We start from the raw sequence: 24,574 nt of genomic DNA on the forward strand, positions 1-24,574 counted from the left end.
GCTTTTTGAAAACATGATTTCAGTATCACGTTTTAATTCATTTTTTAAAAAGAAAATGTTTTTTTTTAATATTAATCTTACAAATTTTTCAAATTTAAAAAACAATTTTTATAAGAAAAATCTCTTTTTCTCGAAAAGCCTAAAATTTAAAGATTTTACAAATGAATAAAAGAAGGGAAAACCTTCAAAGATCACTGTCTCTTTAAATTTGTCTATAAATATAAATTTTAAAAAAGTACTGTAAATATCCATATTCATATTTCTTTCCTTTGTTTTTCTCTCGTACTTTTTTCTCTTTATTCTTTATTGTATAATATATTTTTTTTGTTTATCATAAGTTTTTCTTAAATATTAAAAAAACATTTTATAAAAAAATATTTAAAGCAAAATCCTAATAAATGTCAATAAGAGATGTTTATAAGGATAAAATGGTAAATATATATTTTTTTAAATTTTTTTCTACTTTCAACTTTATCAAGAGAGAGAATGTTAATAATCAACTTACAAATTATATTAATAATTTAAAAAGTATTTAAATTTTATATTTTTTATCAGTATATTAAATTATATAGATATCATTTAAGGCCTTTTTTTTTTTTTTTGCTTTCCATCATCCAACAACAAAACCAAACACTTGAATTAACAGAACTCTCTTTTTTCCAGCACTTTTCAAAACTTTTTTTTTCTAAAACGATTTTTAGACTGCAAACCTAAATCATCAAAGTGCTTTAGTCTCTCATCCTTGATCTTCTTGTTAATTCTATTCTCTTTCTTTTTCTTTGATCAATCAATTGACGCAAGTCTTCTTGGGATCCAGAATTCTAATGCAAAGTTAAACCTGAAGTATTGGAATTTCCACTCCATATTATATTTACACCAAAATCACAGCTGAAACTAATGAAATTTTCAGGATAAATCTAACCTCAAAGACAATAGTACCCTACCCTGGTTCTTATTATGCACATCTTTAGGTAAGCTACAAAGCAACACAAGTTTATTTCCCAGAAAACATAGAACCAATAGAGGAAAACAGCTGAGAAAGATTGAACAGATGGGCCCTGTGTCTGAGGAAGGAATTTATCATATACCTGTATCGAATGATTTCACTGACAACTGGACACATGTATCTCAAACATCAACAACAACAGAAAACACTTGTGCAGCATGAATATTCACAACAGAAAAGAAGGAAAGCTTGTTTAGGCAAGAAAATATTAAGAACAGCAACCAATCTCAACAAAAACAATATATTTTGTTTTTTTAACTATTGGAATGGAGTTTTTTGTAAGGGTTTGACATAGACTCGGGAACTCAGTTTAACAACCAACCCACCATAGAAGGGCAAAAACCCACCAATAGGATATGAAAATAACAGAGGAAATACTCGTTGATGAAGAAAATGATCATTGACAGAATTGCTCCGGTAAGACGAGTTTATTTATACATGGAAGTGCTGAGGTAGAAGTATGTACGACATTATCCCAATAGAAAATACTGTTCTATTATTGAGCCTAAATGACCAAAACCCAAGTGCAATTTTCCTGTAAAAATCGAATTACTGTGTTTTCACAGGAATTGAATTACGATGCTTAAAATTTGGAATAAAATTTTGGTGTTGATAGCCAACTGTTTGCGACTGACTTGACTAGTTGCAAGTGTGAGGATATCATATATGACACCGGCAATTTAATGTCAGTGTCAGCAGGATGTAGATGTCCACTGCAGTCTTCAAATTCCAGGGATCTGCTTTATTATATTTCAATCTCGTCCCAATCCACGGATCTGTCTTCAAATTCCAGCTCTATTTGCAGAAGCCTGTTATTTTGAGCTAGCCTGCTCATTGCAGCAAGACCTGAAATAAGAACCAATTATTGATGATGAACAATGATAATACAATGAAACAAAATTTTATTCCAAGATTTGCTTATAGCTGACTTTCAAATCTTCATCCAATGATTGCTATTCTCTGGGTCAATATTACTGATCTTAAAAGAGTTTTGAGCGCCAAGTAAAGCGCAGCAGCCAAATTCTTTAGGTGAAACTAGATCATTGTTTCACATTTTTGTAGTTGATAAAGCCATTCTTCCATAGGACAATTTACTAGGACAACAGAGCAAAGAGCATGTAAATCACTAGGAACACTCATTTCTATCATCTCATGAATCATCGCAATGTAAACCGTGGAGCTTTGATCACTATTTTTGTTTACTCCTACCATCCTATAATCAAGTAAACTAATCATCACTGGCAACCCCTCATAAAATTGACCTGCACAACGTGTGGATTTTTTAGGGATAGTTTACGTGCATGAGAGATTACTATATGCATACCGTCAATTATTCTGTAAAGAGCTGACCACCATCTATCTCTGGGAACTTGGTGTTGCTGAAGCATATCATCTATAACTTCATCATGCTTTCCCTCCAAAACACTCTGCAGAGTTATGACTGCATCTTCAGTTTTCTTGACGATACTACTTGTATCTCCAATATCAAACCTTTTAAGGTCATTCTGTGAAGAAGTGAGGCTAACAGCTAGGGCAAATTGTGCAGCAGCAGCCCAGCGGGATGATGCCTGCCATTTCTTCCGACCATCTAACCGTGTGGCATGTTCTCTACTCAACCTATTCTCCTCACCTCCAAAAATTAAGCCTCGTAAGTATTCAGCATTTGCAGGCCCTGTACTTTGAACCATTTTAGAGAATGCACTTTCTTCATTAGCTAGCAATTCCTCTGGAGTACTGTGCTCTAGAACCTGAAAGAACAGAATCAGAAGTTATTTGGTCACCAGTAATTTCCCTATCCAAAGAAGACTTAATCATAGCATACAAAAAGTCCTTGTATATTTAAGCTAGACTAGCCAAGCCATTCCGGGAAAACAGTCAATCTTGCCTTAAGGATATTGTAGAGCTAGAATATGTCTATTAAACAGGAGGGAAAATCGAAGAAAGAAAAAGAACCAGAAATATCCAAGAATAACGAGTGAGAAAGCACACCTGACCAGCATCAAGCACAAGAATCTGGTCGCAGTCAATGATGGTATTTAGTCTGTGAGCAATAACTAGCATCGTGCAAGATTTAAATTCTTCACGAATGGTTTTCTGGATAAAAGCATCAGTCTTAACATCCACTGCTGCTGTTGCTTCATCAAGAACAAGAATCTTTGACCTTCGCAGCAATGCTCGAGCAAGACACAATAATTGCCTCTGCCCAACACTGAAATTCTCCCCACTCTCTAAGACCTTCAACAAGGATGGAGCAGAATTATTTCATCAACACTTCCCTTTCTCTTGTTTTAAACGATATATAAGAATGTTTTTCCAATATAAATGGTTATACACGTTACATGTAATCTTACTTTAGACACAATGACCAATTTAACGGGCACGGAATTATGACTTTACCTGAACACTTGATTATACTCCAACTTCCATGAGCATAGCTACATGCTCATATTTTATATAATAAATGACAAAGAAAAGATGCCTTAAATAACAAGACGTCTATGATAATTTAAGCCTGTTATTCGACCATTTTAATCATTTTTATTTTAAGTTTTAACCGAGAGATAGCTCAACAAACATACTCGCACCACTATAATTATTTTGGCAGCCCTAAACACCAAAACTAGTTTTTTAGATTGGCAGTTAGCTGTGGGAGATAGTTCAACAAACATGCATCACAATTATTATTTTGGCAGTCCTAATCAATAAAACTAGCTTTCTAGATTAACAATTAGAAACCGTTTCTTTTTCTATTTGAATACCTCAGCATCCAGACCAAAAGAGTTCCTCCTGATTGCATCCTTCAAATGCGCCCTTTCTAAAGCCTCCCAAAGGTCAGCATCGTTGTGCTCATTGAATGGATCAAGGTTTAATCGAACAGTTCCTGAATGAATTAAATATGACTATGAAAACGAGAAGTTTCAATCGTAGGAGATATTGTATTAGAAAATAGTGAGGAAATAAGCAGAAATATTTTAAATTCTCCCTCTAGAATATTTCTCCCTACCTGAAGGTATTATTATTCCAACAGAGAAAAGTGAATGCATTGGTCAAACTTTGACAGAAAATTATTTCAGAAAACTTGAATAAAAAAATAATTATAGGGTTGTCGAAGTATTTTAAAGATTAAGCCAAGCACTTCACCTAGTATAATCAAAAGTTAAAGTGAGTACCTGAAAAAAGAACTGGTGATTGTGGTATAATACTAAGAGCCTTTCGCAAATCTGAGAGTCCAATTCTCGAAATATCACAACCATCGATCAAGATTCTTCCTTTTTCCAGTTCTACAATCCGAAATAGTGCATTCAGCATGCTGGATTTTCCTGCACCAGTTCTTCCAACTATCCCTATCTTTTCACTTGGAGAAGTAGTAAAGGACAATCCACATAAGACTGGGGGAAGTTCGGGCCTATACCGCAGGACAACATCCTCAAACTGAATTGAACCAGATGAAGGCCAACCAGGTGGAGGACGGTGACTCTCAATTACATCTGGAGCCTCTGAAGGCAAATTGATATATGAACCCACACGTTCCACAGTATTTAAGCTATTCTCAGCTCGACTTGCTTGTCTTAAAACACCACTCAATAAACTAGTGATATTTAAAGAATAGCTCAGAAGTAGACCCATCGTGGACGCAAACGCTGCCTGGTTTTCAGCTCTTCCATTTTGCAGAACTGCAAAGGTTGCTGTCAACCAAATCATAAGGCCTCCTAACGTTTCTAACCTTATTGTGAGCCAACGATTTGAACTTGAATTTGCAAGGGTGAATCTGATATTGTTATCCATGGATTTGCCATTAACATTAGCAACCCGTTCATAAGCTTTGTACGCACGAATGGATGACAGACCATTTAAAGCTTCTCCAAATTGTGCATAGATAGGCGATCTGGTAATCGAATCCAAGCGTTTCACTTCACGAGATGTGCTCTGCCATTGCAACTGATCATTGAGACTTGTCCAGAGCAAAGATGCATTAAGAGTGCATTTGGATAGACAACTTTAAAATTTCAAACAAATTTGAAATTAAAGAATTTTAAATACATCATTTCAAAATGCAAATATTTGTAATTATTTTGTTTGGATAAATAATTTAAAGAAAATTTAAGTTTTGGAATTTCATGATTAAAAAAAAATTATAAAGAAAATTAGTGGTATTAAAAAATATATATATATGTATGGAAAATTATGCAATATGGATATCATTAGAATTGCAAAAATATGTCAATATTATTTTGACAATATAAAATATGTATTAAATTTAATAAAATGATTTCGTGGTTTAATTTTTTTTATTTTGTAGTGAGGTCATGTGAATTAAAAAAGAAGATTTTGAAGAATTTGAATGAAAATTTTGAATTGCTTGAATTCATTTTTGAAATTCCAAAGTAAAATTTGAAAGTCCTCCTTAATTTTACATGGACACACAAAAAAAATTCATTTTTGGTATTTTCAACACATTGTTAGAAATGAAATCCCTAAATGAAAGGTAATAATCTGATATAGATGTTTTCATTGGAAAACAATATCAACGGAGGAATAGGAATTAGAATTCTACATTTATTTAATTTCTTTGGGAGTTTTAGTTTTACTAGGTTTTTTATTTCCTTATAAACTTTAAATTAGGAATTCTATTAGGACTTTAAATTAGGAATTAGATTAGGATTTTCCTTTGTAATTAAAAGCCTATAAAAAGACTGCCAATATACTCCAAGATGGAATTTCCCACGTATGATGGTGTTGGTGATCCTTTAGGATGGTTAAAAAGATGCGAAAATTTTTTTGGCAATCAGCGGACCAACGAAGAAGACAAAGTCGGCTTAGCTTCATTCCATCTCTTAGGAGAAGCACAATTGTGGTTTGATCAAATCGAGGAAGATGAGGCAAATTTGGATTGGGAGCGTTTTAGAGAGTGTTGTCATGTCAGGTTTGGGCCACCTATGAGTAATAACCCCTTGGGGAACTTGCAAACTTGAGACAAACTGGGACGGTAGAAGAATATCAACGTCAATTTCAATCACTACTGGCTAGGATTACTGATCTTAAACCTCGACAACAAGTAAACCTTTTTACTGCCGGATTAGTAGAGGAACTTAGAATTGATATCGAGATGCAACAACCGGGAAACCTTGGAGTTGCAATGAATATGGCTCGAGCTTTGGAACGGAAACAAAAAGTCTCTTTCAAGATGTTATCTCAAACCAATCTAAACTGGTCAGCTTCCCAAAACACTGGCAGCAATTCCATTATTCCAACAACTAAGAGCTTTGCAAAGGGAGGAGGACAAACAACGAAACCAATGGGGAATAACAGCAAAATAGGTTCTTCCGCACCATTTATCAAAAGATTGACACGAGCAGAGATGGCGGAGAGAAGGGCTAAGGGATTGTGTTATAATTGTGACGAGTCTTACTCCATGGGGCACAAATGTAAAAGGCTATTTTGGATAGAAGTACCAGATATTGAAGATAAGCAAGATGATGAGGTAGACGATCTTGAAATTTCCTTACATGCCATTAGAGGAACTTGCAATTCATCTACTATGCAACTACCAGCAAAGGTGTCAGGAAAAACAGTGTTAGTTCTCGTTGATTCAGGCAGTACACATAACTTTCTACGCGAAGGTCTAGTGCCAAGATTGGGACTGAAAATACAAAAGAAAAGGGGGTTGCAAGTATGTGTGGCAAACGGAGAACGGGTTCCTAGCATTGGCATTTGTAAATCAGTACAGTTCGTTGTGGCCAATGACAACTTTCAAGCTGATTTTTATACAATACCATTAGAAGGGTTTGATATGATTTTGGGGGTTAAATGGTTGTGTACCCTTGGTCCAATTTTATGGGATTTCAGCTCCTTAATTATGCAATTTGCAGTAAACAAGAAGAAGATACTCTGGCAAGGGCAGCACCCAAAGGAAGTTCCACGACTCAGCTTGATACAGGGACAGGATTTAACTAATATAGTATTAGATAAGCTACTGGTAGAATTTGCGCATTTATTCCAAGAACCGTCTGGGTTACCTCCTAACAGCAAATGTAACCATCGTATAACTCTCAAACCAGGAACGGGACCAATTGTAGTCAGGCCTTATCGATATCCACATTTTCAAAAGGATGAGATTGAGAAGCAGTGTGACCAAATGTTACAACAAGGAATCATTCGACCCAGTAGATCACCATTCTCTTCTCCAGTACTATTAGTAAAGAAGCATGACGGGTCATGGCGTTTTTGCATCGATTATCGAGAGCTTAATGCTTGCACTGTTAAAGACAAATATCCGATTCCTGTCGTGGATGAATTGTTGGACAAACTTCATGGGGCAAAATATTTTACAAAATTGGATTTACGATCGGGATATTTTCAAATTAGAATGGCAACTATTGATGTGGAAAAGACAGCCTTTCGAACCCACCATGGACACTTTGAGTTTCTTGTCATGCCATTCGGGCTTACCAATGCCCCTTCCACATTTCAAAGTTTGATGAATGACATTTTTTGCCCTTACTTGCGTAAGTTTGTTTTAGTCTTCTTTGATGACATTAATTTATAGCAAAACATGGACTGAACATATGCATCATGTAAGATTAGTTTTTGAACTCTTGCGCGATAATATGTTGTTCTTAAAGAAATCCAAGTGTTTCTTTGGAGAGTCTCAGGTAACCTACCTCAGTCATGTCATCCATGGTGAAGGGGTCGAGGTTGATCACACTAAAATTAAAGATGTCACCGATTGGCCAACTCCTAAAACTACCAAGGCTCTACGAGGCTTTCTTGGGTTGGCAGGATATTACAGAAAATTCATCAAGAATTATGGACAAGTGGCTGCACCCTTAACATCTCTTCTAAAGAAAAATGCCTTCAACTGGACTAAGGAAGCTGATGTTGCTTTCACCCAATTAAAAACTTCTCTTTCAGCAGCCCCAGTCTTGCAATTACCCAACTTTGCGGAGGAATTTGTGGTTGAATGTGATGCTTCGAACAGCGGGTTTGGAGCTGTACTACAGCAAAAGGTACACCCCATTGCCTTTTTCAGTTGCAAGATTGCAGATCGACACCTTAAGTTGGTTGCCTACGAACGTGAATTAATTGGTTTGGCAAAGGCAGTGACTCATTGGCGACCCTATCTTTGGGGAAGGCATTTCCTCATCCGTACTGATCACTTCAGTCTTAAGTATTTGTTAGACCAACGACTTACGACATCTCCACAACAACATTGGATCAGCAAGCTAATGGGGTTTGATTTCCGAGTGGAATATAAAGCAGGGAAGTTGAACAGGGCTGCAGATGCTTTATCTAGAAAAGACGAAGACTTATCACACCTCATGACTGTTTCATTCCCTCAAGTTGAAATTCTTAAAGCCATCAGACGAGAAATAGAAGCTTCCCCAGAATTATCACAACTCCAGCAAAGAATTCTACAAGGAGAGTTGGGGCCCGATTGGGTTGCACAAGATGGGTTGATTTTCTTCAAAGGGAGGTTGTACCTTTTACCTACCTCACCAATTATTCCCACTCTTATCTCCTCTATACATGCTATGGCACATGAAGGGGAATTGAAAACATTGCATCGTCTTCGCCAAGATTTTTTTTGGAAAGGAATGAAGCTTGCAACCTTAGAATTTGTGCAACATTGTTTAGTATGCCAACGCCACAAATGGCAAAATTTACAGCCCGCAGGTTTACTTCAACCTCTTCCAATACCACAACATGTTTGGGCTGATATTTCTATGGATTTCGTGGAGGGTCTACCCAAAGTAAAAGGAAAATCGGTACTTACGGTGGTTGTGGACAGACTGTCGAAGTACGCTCATTTTTTACCTTTGTCCCATCCATTTACTGCTATATCTGTTGCTATCGTCTTTTTTGCAGAGGTATTCCGACTTCATGGCTTGCCTGAATCCATAGTTTCAGACCGTGATAAAGTTTTCCTCAGCCTATTTTGGAAAGAATTATTTCGTCAAAGTGGTTCTAAGCTCGCTTTTTCCTCAGCATACCATCCCCAATCTGATGGTCAGACAGAGGTAGTTAACCGAACAATAGAAATGTACCTACGATGCCTCTCTAGTGATCGTCCACGACAGTGGGTCGATTGGGTTCCATGGGCTGAGTATTGCTACAACACCTCATATCACACTGCCCTAAAGGCCACTCCCTTCCAATTAGTATACGGTAGGGATCCACCTCGACTTCTCTCCTATTCAGCTGGTTCTACAAGGATTGAAGCTGTGGATAAGGCTCTACAAGATAGGGATGCACTTTTACACAATGCTCGGGATAGACTCTTGCAAGCTCAGCAACGAATGAAAGCCACTTATGATTTGGGGCACAGAGAGTTGAATTTTAAAGTCGGGGATTGGGTTTGGTTACGGCTTCAACAGTATCGACAATTGACGATAACTAAACAGAAGCATCACAAGTTATTGCCAAAATATTTTTGTCCTTTTAAAGTCTTGAACAAAATAGGATTAGTGGCCTATCAGCTTGAATTACCTACAGGCAGCAGAATACATGATGTATTTCATGTTTCTTTCCTCAAAGAATACAAGGGACCTCAACCAGATGCGATCGGAGACTTGCCCTTAGTATTTGATGGCAAGGGCTTGCCTACTCCACAAGCTATTATTAATACCAGGCTTAATCGGGGTCGGCGGGAACTATTAGTGCAATGGGCAAGATGCCCTCAAGAAGATGCCACTTGGGAACCAATTGATAATTTTCGAGCAGCTTATCCTGAATTTGAGCTTGAGGACAAGCTCAACTCCGAGAGGGGGAGTAATGATATAGATGTTTTCATTGGAAAACAATATCAACGGAGGAATAGGAATTAGAATTCTACATTTATTTAATTTCTTTGGGAGTTTTAGTTTTACTAGGTTTTTTATTTCCTTATAAACTTTAAATTAGGAATTCTATTAGGACTTTAAATTAGGAATTAGATTAGGATTTTCCTTTGTAATTAACAGCCTATAAAAAGGCTGCCAATATGAAATAAAAGGGGGGTTTATTTTTTATCACAAACTGAGGTAGAACACTTGCTTATTTTAGACCCAACTTGGAAACTAAAGTATCCACAAACTGAATGCACCCATTTATGGTGGAAAGTCAATGTGCTGTGCATTCTCAACACTTAAGAAACATAAAAACCCAAGGCTTAAAACAGATGAGAAACTGAAAATTATTAGACATACCTGATAATATAGATATGCTGCATAAAACAAGATGAGAAGCGGCATTATCGCCCACAATGAAAATATGCTCACGATGCCTATCAGTGCAAATGTCGAGAGAAGCTGCCACAACTGATTCATAAACATATTCATGAAATTAGCAACATTACGATCTATATCACCTAGATCTCTTGAAAACCTATTGATTACACGCCCAGTGGGATTGGTCTGGAAAAACAACATTGGAGCTCTTAAGATGGAGTTTAGCATCATATCATGTAATCTTCTAGCTGCACGAAGACTTGAAGTGATCAACCAAAAAGAGTTTGTCAGCGTCACAGTTACCTGAGTTCATTAAAATGGTAAATAACTCGTTATAATAAGTACTAAAATGGAAGGTAAAAGAGGGTATCATTATAATCTGTCATTACAGCAAGTGCAAATGAAGACCAATGTAAATCATCTATTAGCTATAGACAAAGACACGCTTACCTGACTAAATCCTAGGAGAGCATATATGACAATGTAGTACCCAGGGTGATAACTACTTGAAGTACTTTGATCTGTCCAAAAGCGTAACCAAGTGCTGCTTGAAATTCTAAGAACTTCAGTAGAAAAATAGAATGTAAAGAGAATCATTACCACCCATAGGCCGCCTAGAGCATCCTTATACCTGCAAAATGAAAATCAGTTCTATGGTCATATCGAATTGAATTGATATAACTTCTAATTTCTTCAGGATTTCCATATGAATTAATAAGTTGTTCATTGCGTTTTACATGTGAGTTCAAATGTAGAAGAGTTAAAACTAGAGAAGAACACAAGAGCACTGCCATAAGTCCAATGGGCAAAACTTTTAGCAAATGATCAGTGAAAAGTAGGTATCGTTTGTAGGATGCAAGACACTACTGTTGTACTAATTTTTGAGTGAACTTGATATAAAGGAGCTTCAACTTTTATATACTAGTTCTGCCAGCACTTAACTTTTTAACTCCTCAGAAATTGTTGTTAGATTTTGATTGCTGTAGAGAGAGAGACACCATTAACCAAAAGAAGCTGACAAAGGAAGTTTTTCCCAACTGAGTTTATGTTTTAGAAAAAACAGAAACAATAAATAAAATCAAGTTATTGAAAAGGCCGGAGAATGATAAAGTTGTAGTTTTGAAATCAAAGATTGGTCCATGCTACCTCATCAAAACATTCCAGCTGACAACACCTGTTTCCCTTTCTTCTTGCTTTACAAGTACAGCTTTCCTTCCTTTTCTTCTTTTTGCAGGATTTGCATTTTTTTGCTGCTCATTTATCTCAACCATCTCATTTGACTTTGGTTTCAAGTCTTCCAGGTCAAAATTTTTCCCATCATCCTTTTCTTCTTGTTTTTCCATTTTTCCGGCATTTTCCATCAGTTTCTGGAATAACCTTCCATTTTTGGAGATCTCCTCGAAGGTACCCTGTTCCTTGATTACACCATTAGCAACAAGGAGGATGTAGTCTACATATGGAAGAAAATGTAGCTGGTTTGTGACAAGTATTCTGGTTTTCCCTTGCAACTCTTCCTTGATACATTTGCTGAAAATCTGCAAATGACTTCTGATGAGATCAATATGGCATAACCTCAAGCACCCACCTTGGGGATCAAACAAAGTTGGATGATCACCCCTTACAGTTGAAAATACATCCTGTAGAAACTGAAAAAAGCTTTTCTCTTAAAAGGAAGAGATAGTTAATTCAATTTCCAAAAAAGAGTTTGCTGAGAATTTTTTTTTTTTTGGGGGGGGGGGGGGTTGGTGGTCCTTTAAGGTCACTGGTATTATGCAGAAGACAAAGATGATCTCAACTTATTCAGATTATTGCTTCTTTTTCTCGTTTTCTAATGGGTTTGGTCTTATTCATTTTAATTATGGCCTGAAGCTATTTAAGCCATGTTTTTATTAGAGCCTCCTTGCGGGACAAGAAGTACTAGTTCAATAATTTCTTGTCAGGGTTAGGAGTCAATATATAAGAAAAAAGAATTACCATCACATTACTTTTCAGAACTTTTGCTCTAATTCCTTCATCTCAACTTTAAACCGACACCAAATCTCATCCAAACTTTAACTGCTCTGAAAATTTTCCATTCTTTTGACCTTGATTAACCCTTAAACATACCCTTAAAACTAATTCTCGCATTTTGCAGTAATATAGATCGTCACATTCTAGTCTGATAAGCATCTATTTCCTATTCTACAGTACTGCGAAATGAACTATGATCAGTGTAGAATGTGACAGACTGTAAATGTTGATCAAAGTAGATAGACTACCTGCTGTGCAACATGCGCATCGAGGGCACTTAAAGGGTCATCAAATACATACACATCCGAATTGGAGTAGACAGCTCTAGCCATGGAAACTCTCTGCTTCTGCCCACCACTGATATTCACCCCTCTTTCACCGATCTCAGTAAGATCATGATCCTGAAGCCCAGTATGAGATGGTTAATCAGTTATGGAGACATTCACAATAATCAAAAGAAATGAAAAGTAGATGTATTAAATTCACTTAACAGGAAGTATGTCAAGATCATGCCGCAGGGCTGTAACATCAATTGTCTTCCAATATCGTTCAGGCTGAAAGCTACACCCAAACAATATGTTGTTACGAACCTGAGAAATAAAGTTTGAAGGTCAGAAACAAGTGGTAGTAGAAACTTCCATTTCCAAAGAACACTAAAATTTGAAATGGAATGAATTATCAGTGAAGAATATAAGCAATCTGCAACCTACAGTAGCATTAAAAATCCATGAAACTTGTGGAACATAAGCGACAGTCCCTCTTATTACAACACTTGAATTAGCATCTGCAGGTATCTCCCCTAGCATTGCTGATACAAGTGATGTTTTCCCTTCTCCAGTTCCACCAACAATCGCAACCAGGCTGCCGACTGGCACTTCCATATTGATATTTGATAAGGTAGGTTTCTCTGCCTGGAAAGAAAATCTAAAAATTGTCTTTATCCACGATAGAAGCACATTGCAATATCAATAATGTTGATGATAAGTACGTAAGAACTTCCTAATTATAAAGCTGGGAAAGCACAACCTACAGAGACTACAGTGCTTAGTATAGTAGTCAACTTTATCCTAAGCACCAATCAAAGAGTCGCAAGTTTTTAAATAAGCTGCACTTCTGGGATCTCTTTTAAGTAAATAGCATGTGATGAAGTTGGACAAGTCAGGTGCTCCATATAGGCAGTACCAAATTCAGTGAAACAGAATAGTTATAATCCATTGATGAGGGTTATAATCTTTTACAGCATGTTTGGATTTCTTAAAAATAAAGGAAAGTTAAGTAAATCAAGGGAAAGTATAATTCTTTCCCTTTTTGGAGGACGTATTTTGATTAAGCAAGGGAAAGTAACGGGAGTTGGGAATCCCTCACTTTCCCTTCCCTGGTTTTATTTTACTTTTTAATACCCCAATTTGGGGGAAAGTGAGGGGAAAAGAAACATAAAACAATTTGGATTATGTGAAAAATCCATTTTGTCCTTCAAAGATTTTATTATTAACAATTTATTTTTATATTTGCAAAATATTGAAAAGAACTCTTTTTAAGGTATCAAAGGTTGTATTTAATTTTTTAGAAGATTTGGTCTGTATTTATTAAATTTGTATTTAAAAATTTAACAATCTTATCAGTAGTTTTTACCTTATGAAGAATATTCGTATTTTTCTATAATATTTAATTTAATTTTGTTATTAATTATTTGGAAATTTCATGTAAAACAAATAATTTCCATTCCTTTTCACAGTTTACCCAAACAAAAGATGTTAGAATTCCTTTCCTTTATAAATTTTAACTATCCAAACAATAATTAAATATATATATTTACCTTTCTTTAACATTCCCCTACTCTCTTTTCTTTTTCTTTCCTTTAATTACATTTAACCAAACAATGTCAAAAATCTAAAACAGTGGGAAGCCCTCCAAAATAGTACCTAGAAACCATTGTGAAGGGTTATTTTCTTTTAAAGATCTAATACAATGGAAATTAGAGGTGTTCATGGGTTAATTTGAGTTTAAGCATAATATTAATACACTTTATGTTTGTCTAAATTCAATTCAGAAATGAGCCTAAAATTTTACTCAAACATATTCATATTTGTAAATGGCAACCCAAGCCCATTTGAGGCCCATCTAGATTGTTTTTTAAAATTTTAAAATATATATTTATATTATTTAAATTTAATATTAATACATTTATATTTTTTTCATTTTTTAAAATTTTATATAGGAATCTTAACCTTTTTTTGAATGCTTATATTAGAATATTATATATTACTATAGATTTAATTATTATGTGTTTTAAATTACATAACCTGTAAATAGCATGATATAATATATAACAAACTTAGAAAACATGCTAGACCAAGCTTAAGCCTTGAACGTACAAGCCTGAGCCCAACCTATATTTAAATGGGTTTAATTTTTTTGTCTAAGCCTATTTTTTAAGCTTAATATTTTTGTCTAAACTCTACTAAATTTTGAGTAGACCTTCCGACTTGGACAAGTAGCTTAGCCCATGAACATATCTAAGAGGAAGCCCTCCGAAATATCACCTTAATTTCTACAGACTTGTAATCAGAGGCGATTCTAGGGTGGGATGGCATGGGCCCCGGGCCCCCCTAAAATGAAAAATTATCATATAGGTCTTCTAAATTTTTTTAAAATTTTAAATTATTAAAGGTAAAATTATACTTTGACCCCCCTAAAATTATAAAAATTCAATTTAATTCTATAAAAATTATAAAGATTTAGACTATAAAAAATTAAAATTTTATTCGGCCCCCTAAAAAATTGTTCTGGCTTCGCCCCTGCTTGTAATTTACTATAAGTTAACTCAAAGGGCCGCAAAGAGATGTTTTTGTAAAGGATACTAGTAGTGTTTTAGTGTTGCTTCCATTACTACTGTTGCTAAAGCAACGTGTCCTATGTAATATCCGAAGCGATAATGCTTCAGCCTAATGCCTTGACACAGACTCAATATCTAAAACTTTACTTCAATCTTTCTATTCTCGCAGAGTATGAAACAGACTAAATGTATTGAGTGATCATCGCTAAACCCTTCACAAGCAATACTAAATGTAAAAGTTCCATTTTAGCAAAGCAGATGACTCCAAATTTAAACAGCACAAAAACAAGAATCACACTTTAGAATGACCTTTGAATCCCATGAAAAGTTTCCATCCTTAATTGAGATGGCTGGAAGCCCTGGCTGAAGAGGTGGATTTGGTGCTAGAACTTTCTCTTCAGCTAAGAAAAGCTCCTCAAGACGTTGCAATGATACATTTGCATTTACGACCTGAAAAACCATGCTTTAGATTGTCAAATAGAAAACTGAAACTATTTTGAATCTTTTAGCAATCCTACTGAACTTAATGACAAGTAAACCTTGAAAATTGTCGGGGCTGCATAACAATACAAATAAGGTTCAACAAAAAATCACATGCATTATTAAATTCTTTAAGTTTACTTTCCTTTCATTACCATAAACTCATTAGATTTATCAAATAGCTCTTAAGTTATTGAGTGACTAAATGGTTTTCTAGTCTAGCCAATAGATCAAAGCAAAAGTGTCTTCAGAGGTAATGTGTAAACCTGACTTAACAAATTAGGAAGTGTGTTCAGAGGAACTCGTAGCACTGCAAAGAGCGAAAGTGATGTGAATGCCCTTGCTGGTGTTAAATCCCCACCAAGCAAAGTGAATGCCCCAAATGAAACTACTGTCACAACAACTGGTATGCTGTTCAGTATGAAACTGTTAAACTGCAAGAAAGAGAAGTTAAATGGAAAATAAATAAAAATATAAATAAACTCAAATTGTGTGGTAAAACACATGAATACTTCATGTAGCTTGAGCGCTAGTAGTGTGAACAGCTAGTGCAACATACATAAATCAGCTACATAGAGAAATGATTATTTGACCATGTTCATTTTGAGAGCATTTTGTATAATGGGCCAAGATACTAATGTAGCAGCAGATCACGAGTATGTGTGACAACTTATTATAAATCAAAAACAAGGTAGCAATAATGTAAGCCATCTTTCACGTAAGCTGGATTAAAACAGGGAATCTGAGATTATGAATGATTACAACCATAATCACATTTTCCCTCAAATCAAATTGTGAAGGCACACTTGTAAAATTTATGGTTGGTGTTACATTTTCCGGTGCAAAAGGAAGTACGCCCGTTGATTTTACATGGCAACTGGCAACTTCATACTCTATTTTGGCATTTCATATGGCAAAGACACATGCAAAGAAAAAATGGAATAGAATTTCAAATATCATACAGCAGATAGTAGCTGAGCTCTCCGAAGCCATGACAGTTCATCATTTCGTATACTGTGAACTCTTGTCTGAAAGCTCTTCTCCCATGCATAAAATCTGAAAATTTTCCAAGCATAGGGCCAATAAGCAATGTCAAATGGCGAAAAATATATTGAAAATCCAAGGGAAATGCTTTCTAAATTCAACCATACTTCACTGTGTCCATAGCAGCTAAAATTTCGTTCATAAGGCTGACTCTCCTGTCAGTCCACTGTAGTCCTTCCCTGGTCATTATTCGCATTTTGCTAATCACAATGGTCTGTCCCCATATAAATAGAGGTAATGTTAAGGCATGATCAATCATCACAAAGATGGTTTAAATAATTTCATCTTGCAGGGAACCAAAAATAGAAGATAATAGATGCAAACCACGAAAATATTTTTCCCAACTTGAGTGTCACAGTAACTTGCATTGCCTGGCAGACTTCTTCATGAGACAAGATTTAATCCAATGATTTGGTTTTTCTACCTATATCACCACTCATGCTCTTTTTGCTTTCTATCTCTCTCTGATCTATAAGTAGTCTGAATGAATTAAGGAGATAACTGCTATGTTAACTCCAGAGAAAGGGGGTTTAACTACAGCCTTAAATATGGGAAGCTGGCAGAAAATGATTACAATGACTGGCATCAATTTCATCAAGTAAATTCTCACTTTGCTAAGAAAATGAAAGCTATCACTTCAAGAATTGAAAAGGGTAGGAAACAATTAAAAACAAAGAGTTTCAATAAAATATTAAAAAAGGCAATAACGATTTGTACCTGCAGGGGAACCATGAGAACTAGAATTACTGATCCAAGAAGTGAAGCAACACCTAGTTGCTGATAAAGAAGAACCATGGAAATAATGATACGAAACGGAGCTGACCACAACACGTGAAGTTGTTGGCATATTTGCTAAACAAAGTAAAGTAGTATCAATAATAGTTCAGATCAACCCTCTAACCAACATGGGAAGAATAAAAAAAATGGAGAAAAGATGGATGCAAAATACAAGATTAATTGCAACTTGCAAATGTTAAGCACATTTTGGTCTAGGTCATAACAGTATAGATGTCATCCCATATTATTTTCTTGTTAAGTCAACAAGTTATGATAGACGAAGCTACTATGTATTAACATGAATATTGTTTTTAACACTATTAAAAAAAAGGCTTAGTTAGTTTAAACTAGACCTGTTCAAGGACCGGCTTACCCACTCAAAATTTGGGAGGATTTGGGCAAAAATATTAGGCATGAAAAATGAGCCTGGGCAAAAAAATTAGTCTTGTTAAAATATGGCTCTGGTTATAAAAATTAGATTTATGGTAATATATAATACTATAATGTAAATTAGAAAAATGTTAAGTTGTCTATACATAAAATTCTAATAAATAAAAAAGTATATTAAATTATTAAATATTAAATCAAAAGCAATATAATTTTCTTTTTCAAAAAAGTTAAAAAAAAATATGTGCGGCTTAAAATAGACTTGGGTTAGTCATTAACAAATATAGATGGACTTAGGTAAAATTTTAGGCCCAAATTTTGGACCAAGCCAGGCTTGGGCAAGTATAAAGTGTGATAATATCGTGCTTAACCCTAGTCCAAACCTAACCCAGCCTGTGAACACCTCTAATTTAAAGATCATAAATCCACACTCAAAAATTTCTATTTTTGTTAACCAAAATGACCAATATATTCGCTAGATGTTTCAAAATCTCAAATTTCAGTTGACAGTTATATCGATTATATCAATGGCAACATTGTACAATGAACTTTGGCTCAAGTGCAATTTTTGTATTCATCTTGATACTGTCAAAGGATCATCATCTTTCTTAAAGTACCGACATAAGGCAAAGTTTTAAATATAGCAGGATATATACTAAAAATTTTCTAAAATATACTGTACTTTGTCTTTATGGACTTCGATTCTAAATGCATAATACACCATTTTTGGAATCGATTAACACTTGCATTTTCACAACAATCAGACAACGACCATACCTGAAGTGCAGTAGCATCTGTTGTAATCATATTTGTTATCTTTCCAGAAGGGAAATTCTTGCGAGCCTCATGAGTCAATCTCAAAGATTTGTGAAATATAGCTGCCACCTATGACAGAAACAGTAAAATGCAATTAAGTCACCAAATTGAAATGGATAACTCAGCCTCTACTTGAAAAGCAAAAGAGGCTCCATGTGCTTGTTTGTGTCTATTTTAGGAGGAAGGAACTATATTACCAGAGTAGACCGTAGACGAAAACCAACACGCCAAACATTCTGCATGTACTGACCCTCAAGCAGTACAGCACATAACTGAAATGAGTCAAAATAAGTCACGTTATCAGAACAGCAGCAGCTCTCCAAGGTATCATTTCTTTGAACTTTCATGAATAGCTAATATAAGCAACAGCCTTCATCTTTTGTTGAAGAGAAACAAACACATGGACAAAGACAATGATAGCAATACAGCTATTCATATAACATAAGAAATGAGAGAAAAGCATGAATAAAACGCTTGAGTTAAACACACCACAATATTCAGGTTTGTTGCAAAAAACATATACAACGCTATGCTATGAAATAATTTGTACAAAAGAAAACTCTAAACTGGGAGAATCCGGGTTTATAGTAAAAAAGGAAATCCAGATATGGAAACACAAAATTGGGACCATACCACTCCAAGAAACATCAAGAAGGCGTAGATGTAACCAACCCATGCCGGGTCACCTCGTTGCATAGACTGCAGACCATAACAAGAGAATTATAAATTTAACACAGAGCACAGAATAACAGAGTAGAATCATCACTAAATGATGAAAATTTTAAAAATTGTCTACCACAGTATTACTTTGGCCAGAGAAAAATCATTGTGTTACTGGTTATTACTTAAAATTTCTATAATTTCTTAAAATACATACATTCTCAATAGAACTATAGGGTTATTGAATCTGAAATCAACATTTCTCTTCTATAGCAGAATAAACAAATAGATACAAGAGGTCATGCCTTTAATTAGGCCTTAACCAGGAAATAGGAAAATAAACATAAACCTGTAAGAGATGGTTCAACAACATAGGCCCCGCAAACTGACAAAGGTCACATCCAATCTGCAATGTTCAAATAGGAATTCATAAGCCAGCATTCAAAAGTTTGTTACAAATTCTTTAGACAATTTAGTCATATTATCATGAAATGCTAAGTCTCCAATATGACTTTCTAGTAGGAAAACTCTACATTTTATCTATAGAAAATATGCACAGTCAAAATGGCTAAGACTTATTATTGGTCCAGATTAGCATAGGCAAGACTCATGCTCATGAACAGGATGAGGATTGAAAAACTTAATTTATTACCGTTTTAAATAGAAGTTACTGAAGGAGCATCTAAACTACAACACATATGGTAAAGGATGCAAAATTCTTCAATACAGTAGATGGCGTAGATAAATGAAGAAAAACACCTACCATGTATAAAATAAATTATAATTACTAACAATTTCGAGCTCACAAAACACAAAACATGTTTCACCTAAATATGATCCTGTTCTCTTAATTCAAATAACTTAATAATTTATCATCAACTTAATTTCCATGAGAAATACGAATAGCATGCTCATTACCTTGAAAACACCCCCCAACCAAAACCTGCATGATTCATTTATAGAGAAATAGTTAATATAGGTAAGGCAAGATGACATCTAGACTTGATAGAGGAATTCTTCAGGATGCATAAGTTCTCATTAGTCATTACCACTATTATAAAGGAAGGGAAAAGTGTAACCACATAGTTAACTAACCTTCCTCCCAAGCTACTATTCAGTGCTCTCAAAAGCAATGGCTTAGATCTTTTAGCTTCTTTGTCCCAACATCTATGGAATCTGTAGAGGTAGAAATTGCTATCTTTGAGTGATTGTATGCATTATCATGTGGAAGCAAATGCAAGGAAGTGACAGAATGCTAACTTTTGAATCAGTATTTTGGTCTGATCCCATGTATCCAACTTCCAAACATCCCTCTCAGTGATAGGTCTTTTATACCCTTGCTGCATGAGTGGAGTAATCCATCTGAAAAAAATTCCTGTCATAGCATATTGCGTAAAACTTTGAACTAGAAGCTCACAAGTTCATAGTAAAGAATCACTTACCTATAGATTTGAGAAAAATTTATATTTGCGAAAATCATAGAAAACATTTAATATCTGTAGGACAGACCAAACTTTTATAAATAAATGGACTATGTTGCTTTGGCTATTTACTGACAATTATCAGAAACCTTGCAGTGGACATGTGTATGGGTACTCAAGCCCTAAACCTTTCAAATGCAATGGATGAACACGTAGTCATGTTCGACACTTCTCTCGAGTTCCAAGCAACATGGACCAAGGATGCCAGACTTCTGATAAAGAGTATATAGATTCTTTTGACAAGAACATCCAAGACTAGCACATATCATTATCTTTTTGACAGACTAGCCAAGTCATTACCTAGTTATAGTTCCATCATAATGGTTCTTTTCTACAAATAACCAGCAAACCTGCAATCAATTGAACTCTTTGAACTTGTAGTATCATGACCAAACATTCAGAGAACTTACTCGGATAAAGGAAATGCATACATACATACATACACACACACACATAATATATAATATAATTATATATTCTTTTCACAATGTAGAACATCCCAATCCCATTACTTGCACATATTAATATAACATCTGTCCTTATTTACAGTCTAGCGCAGGAATTACATAGCTATAGTTCTATAAAAATGATGCTTTTCTAAAAATAATTAGCAAACCTGCAGCATTTGTCATTTTGAACTTGTGGTATCATAATCTCTCAATCAGAGTACTTACTTGAAATAATGCTGGCCTGCCTCTCAGGACATATTTGCTCTCCTCCAGAAAGTGGTTCATATTTTTCATCATCAAGAGAATCACTTTCAATCAAACAATACCCAGGGGAGAGATGGAGACTAGGAAAATAAACAAGTAGAAGAATCCCAAATAAAACCTACACCAGAAAATAAGCACAATAAACCAAACTGCCATAAAGACTTGAAGACAAAAATCATTAGAACTCCTTGTCAAAGAAATTGTCCAAATTTCTGTCCCAAAGGGTTTAAATTTAGACCACCCTACCAAGTATTAAAATTTGACCAAAAGCTTGAACTTGATTAATTTAAATCCATAATAATTAAAATGAAACTAATTCATGTCAACCTAAATTGAGACATTAGCAGCTAAAGTGATGAATGCTTGGAAAAAAGAGGTGATGTCCATATTTCCAGAGAGAGAAAAAGAGAGAGTTATTGTCTGTCTCTCTTTAATTTTCGTTAAGTTTTTGTACTGCACAACTTGCTAGTGACGCAGCTTTTAGCCAGACTTCAAGAGGTTCGTAAAACTAGGAGAGGTATTATGGCACCAAGGCAAATATAAAAGCAAGTAAAGACTACTTCTATAAAGATACTAGAAAAAAACCGAATATGGAAAAAGGCAAATATACAGAACAAACCTGACAAAATACTGTGCTGATGGTCAAATACAATGCGTAGCTGCATGAGCAAATAACCTTATCAATGATGTGTTCTGTTTACACAGTTTAATGGACTATAGTTTATCTAGTCAGGCAAAAGAAATAAAAAAGATATGCTTGAAAAAAGCCTTTTCCTTTGAATGATATCAGTCCATATCTCCAACTAATTAACTGTTCTCTAAAGTATGAAAGTTTCTATATGATCCAAAATAGTTTCCTGTGGTCAAATTTCTACATAATTTTAGAAGCTAAAAGAATCATTACTGCTGATGGTGGGTCTTCTAGAAATACTGGTATGTGAGAATGAAAGAAGAAAAAAGAAAAGATAAATGACCTTCCCCCTAATATATTACTATTCCAAAACCAGAAAGGTATTTTTCCTTAGAGATTTATGAACTGAAAAATTCATAGGATGAGACTTAAAAAGAGCATGTATAAGAGAAAAGGATTATAGATCATATAAAAACGCTTTTTGCTCATATTACAACCCCCCCCCCCTTTTCGAGAAAAAGAAAAGAAAAATGCTTATGGAATTTCATTTTTTTAAAGCCGCTTATGGTAAATGAACTTAAAATGAGGAATGGGAGGGATCTAACCTATTGTGCAGATCCTTCACTGGGAGAATGAGATTGAGAAGCACAGCATCCCCAACCAGAACATAAACAACTCCAAAACGCACATACCACCGAAACTCACGGATGTAACTTTTTGTTTCCAGTCCTATCATAAAAAGCACAGAGCACCAAGTTGTAGCTTCAATGATCAAAGAGGTTACCTGCAAGAGCGTAAATTATAAACATACACAACTTTTAGCAACCTGCTATATTGCAATAGCATATAACAAAATGGTATTGCAGGAACATATAGTAACACCTGACTATGACCAAATAGAGTAAATAAATTGGATGAAATAAGCAAATAAACTCAGCATAAAGAAACAACTGGTCTGTTTTTAAAGCTATAATAGTCCTCCAACAATTAAACTTAAAAATACAGAAACTTACCTCATAGGGAGCAAGGCCGGTTGTTCCATCCAAATTAAAGATTGAACTACCCATCAACAGCCTTAGTATCGGCTCAATGGTACAATAACCAGCTAAAAAACCAAGTATATAGCAATAGTATTCTGAACTCAAAGAAAACCTTTGGACTTTGGAATTCTTCTTAATTAGCCATATACGATAATAGCACAGGCCCAGAAGAACCAAGTGAGAAATTAAGAACACACCAGAGCCGATAGCACAAGGTGTGTAAGCACCAAAAGCACCATCAACTAGTTTTGTCCAAGCTGCATTTTGCAATGGTTGGCAATACCAAACCAATGGTTCAAACGCCATCACTAACCACCACTCTGAAAGACACATAACCGATTAGCTATTTGTTGAACTCATCTTCTGCTTCACGTGATTTGAAATGTAACAGGAAATTTTATGCATAGTTAATGACTTAATAAAACGTAATGTCTGCATTGAAGAAAAGAAAACGGCACTCATGCTTCAAAATTAAAAAAAATTGTAGTAAATGAGAACTTTAGACATCTCAACACGAATAATACAAGGAAAGAAAGAAAAAATCCAACCAAGATTCCAACATAATAAAACCACATAAGGTTACTTTGCAACTAAAACCACATTCGGAATAAAGGAAGACATGACCATTTCGATCTATGCTATTAATGTGATTAAAGATTCAAGTTTTAAGTTTTCAATAATCGTCCCCATTCAGACCAAAAAAAATGTACGTCAACAAAAGTCTCAGTGGCACTTTAAACGATTAAACTTGTTGCAGTTCTAAGCAATATGAAATCCCAAAGCTCAGAATTGTGATTCAAGTTCCCTCTTCCTGCAATCAATCCGAACAATAACGAGAGCAACAAAGATTGATACCTGTACTTGTAGGACAGGACAGTGTTGTGGTAGTTGAAAGACTTCAAGTAGTAAAGCTATGAGAGTTTCAAGGAACCCAGGATTCTGGGTTACGACAAATGGAATGCTACAATTGGGATGCATGATTAATCATGTATATATGTAGTTTGACAAGAAGTCAGAGAATAAGGAAGAGGATCGCTTGAATAATTTTAAAAATAAAAAGCAGGGGATGGGGATGATGCTGAAAAAGAGACGAGACAGACAAAATAGATGTAGCGTCACGGCTTACGCTGTATCAATCATACTTAAAAAAAATAAATGCTCCAATGCTCACCATTAGTTTGTAGAGGTTTGGTCTTTTTTTAATATAAATAATATAATTATAAAATTAATACATGCAGTGGCTTATATGTCTTTAAATGCAGTGGCTTATGTGTCTTTTAATGTTAGGGGTAAAGGTTGAAACACTACCACACACACGAGACTCTATTCTTTTTAGTAGCTTATGTGTCTTTTAATGTTAGGGGTAAAGGTTGAAACACTACCACACACACGAGACTCTATTCTTTTTAGTAGCTTATGTGTCTTTTAATGTTAGGGGTAAAGGTTGAAACACTACCACACACACGAGACTCTATTCTTTTGGTAGA

At 35.0% G+C, this 24,574-nt stretch overlaps 1 protein-coding gene across 3 annotated transcripts; it reads right to left on the reverse strand.

Moving 5' to 3' along the window:
- Positions 1 to 1,363: 1,363 nt before the first annotated feature.
- Positions 1,364 to 24,206, reverse strand: LOC107928509 (ABC transporter C family member 12). Of its 3 annotated transcripts, none has more exons than XM_016859765.2 (28): positions 23,943 to 24,206; positions 23,061 to 23,407; positions 22,653 to 22,831; positions 22,036 to 22,075; positions 21,378 to 21,534; positions 20,483 to 20,597; positions 20,318 to 20,398; positions 20,141 to 20,165; positions 19,572 to 19,628; positions 19,196 to 19,261; positions 18,760 to 18,834; positions 18,524 to 18,631; positions 17,300 to 17,434; positions 16,690 to 16,796; positions 16,501 to 16,594; positions 15,805 to 15,972; positions 15,368 to 15,508; positions 12,933 to 13,133; positions 12,714 to 12,812; positions 12,471 to 12,623; positions 11,359 to 11,747; positions 10,663 to 10,843; positions 10,192 to 10,515; positions 4,177 to 4,933; positions 3,766 to 3,887; positions 2,996 to 3,241; positions 2,331 to 2,754; positions 1,364 to 1,852 (listed from the first exon to the last, which is right to left on the reverse strand). In XM_016859765.2, exons 2-28 carry the CDS (start codon positions 23,391 to 23,393, stop codon positions 1,752 to 1,754), a joined length of 4,878 nt encoding a protein of 1,625 aa, XP_016715254.2. In that variant the 5' UTR covers positions 23,394 to 23,407; positions 23,943 to 24,206; the 3' UTR covers positions 1,364 to 1,751. The 3 variants fall into 3 exon arrangements, with proteins under 3 accessions (XP_016715254.2, XP_016715248.2, XP_016715261.2); XM_016859759.2 differs by having other exon boundaries at positions 11,359 to 11,858; XM_016859772.2 differs by lacking the exons at positions 22,036 to 22,075; positions 22,653 to 22,831; positions 23,061 to 23,407; positions 23,943 to 24,206 and having other exon boundaries at positions 11,359 to 11,858; positions 20,483 to 20,584; positions 21,378 to 21,516.
- Between the last annotated feature and the right edge of the window lie 368 nt (positions 24,207 to 24,574).

Source organism: Gossypium hirsutum, chromosome A12 (genome assembly GCF_007990345.1).
Source record: "Gossypium hirsutum isolate 1008001.06 chromosome A12, Gossypium_hirsutum_v2.1, whole genome shotgun sequence".
NCBI lineage: Eukaryota > Viridiplantae > Streptophyta > Magnoliopsida > Malvales > Malvaceae > Gossypium > Gossypium hirsutum.

Coding starts and splice junctions, on each gene's coding strand:
- LOC107928509 (XM_016859759.2), bottom strand. CDS start 23,393: ATGGCGTTTGAACCATTGGTTTGGTATTGCCAACCATTGCAAAATGCA. Junction 20,399..20,482: donor ACCAAAATACTGATTCAAAA/GTTAGCATTCTG, acceptor CTACCTCTACAG/ATTCCATAGATGTTGGGACA. Junction 15,509..15,804: donor TTCCTAATTTGTTAAGTCAG/GTTTACACATTA, acceptor ATGGTTTTTCAG/GTCGTAAATGCAAATGTATC.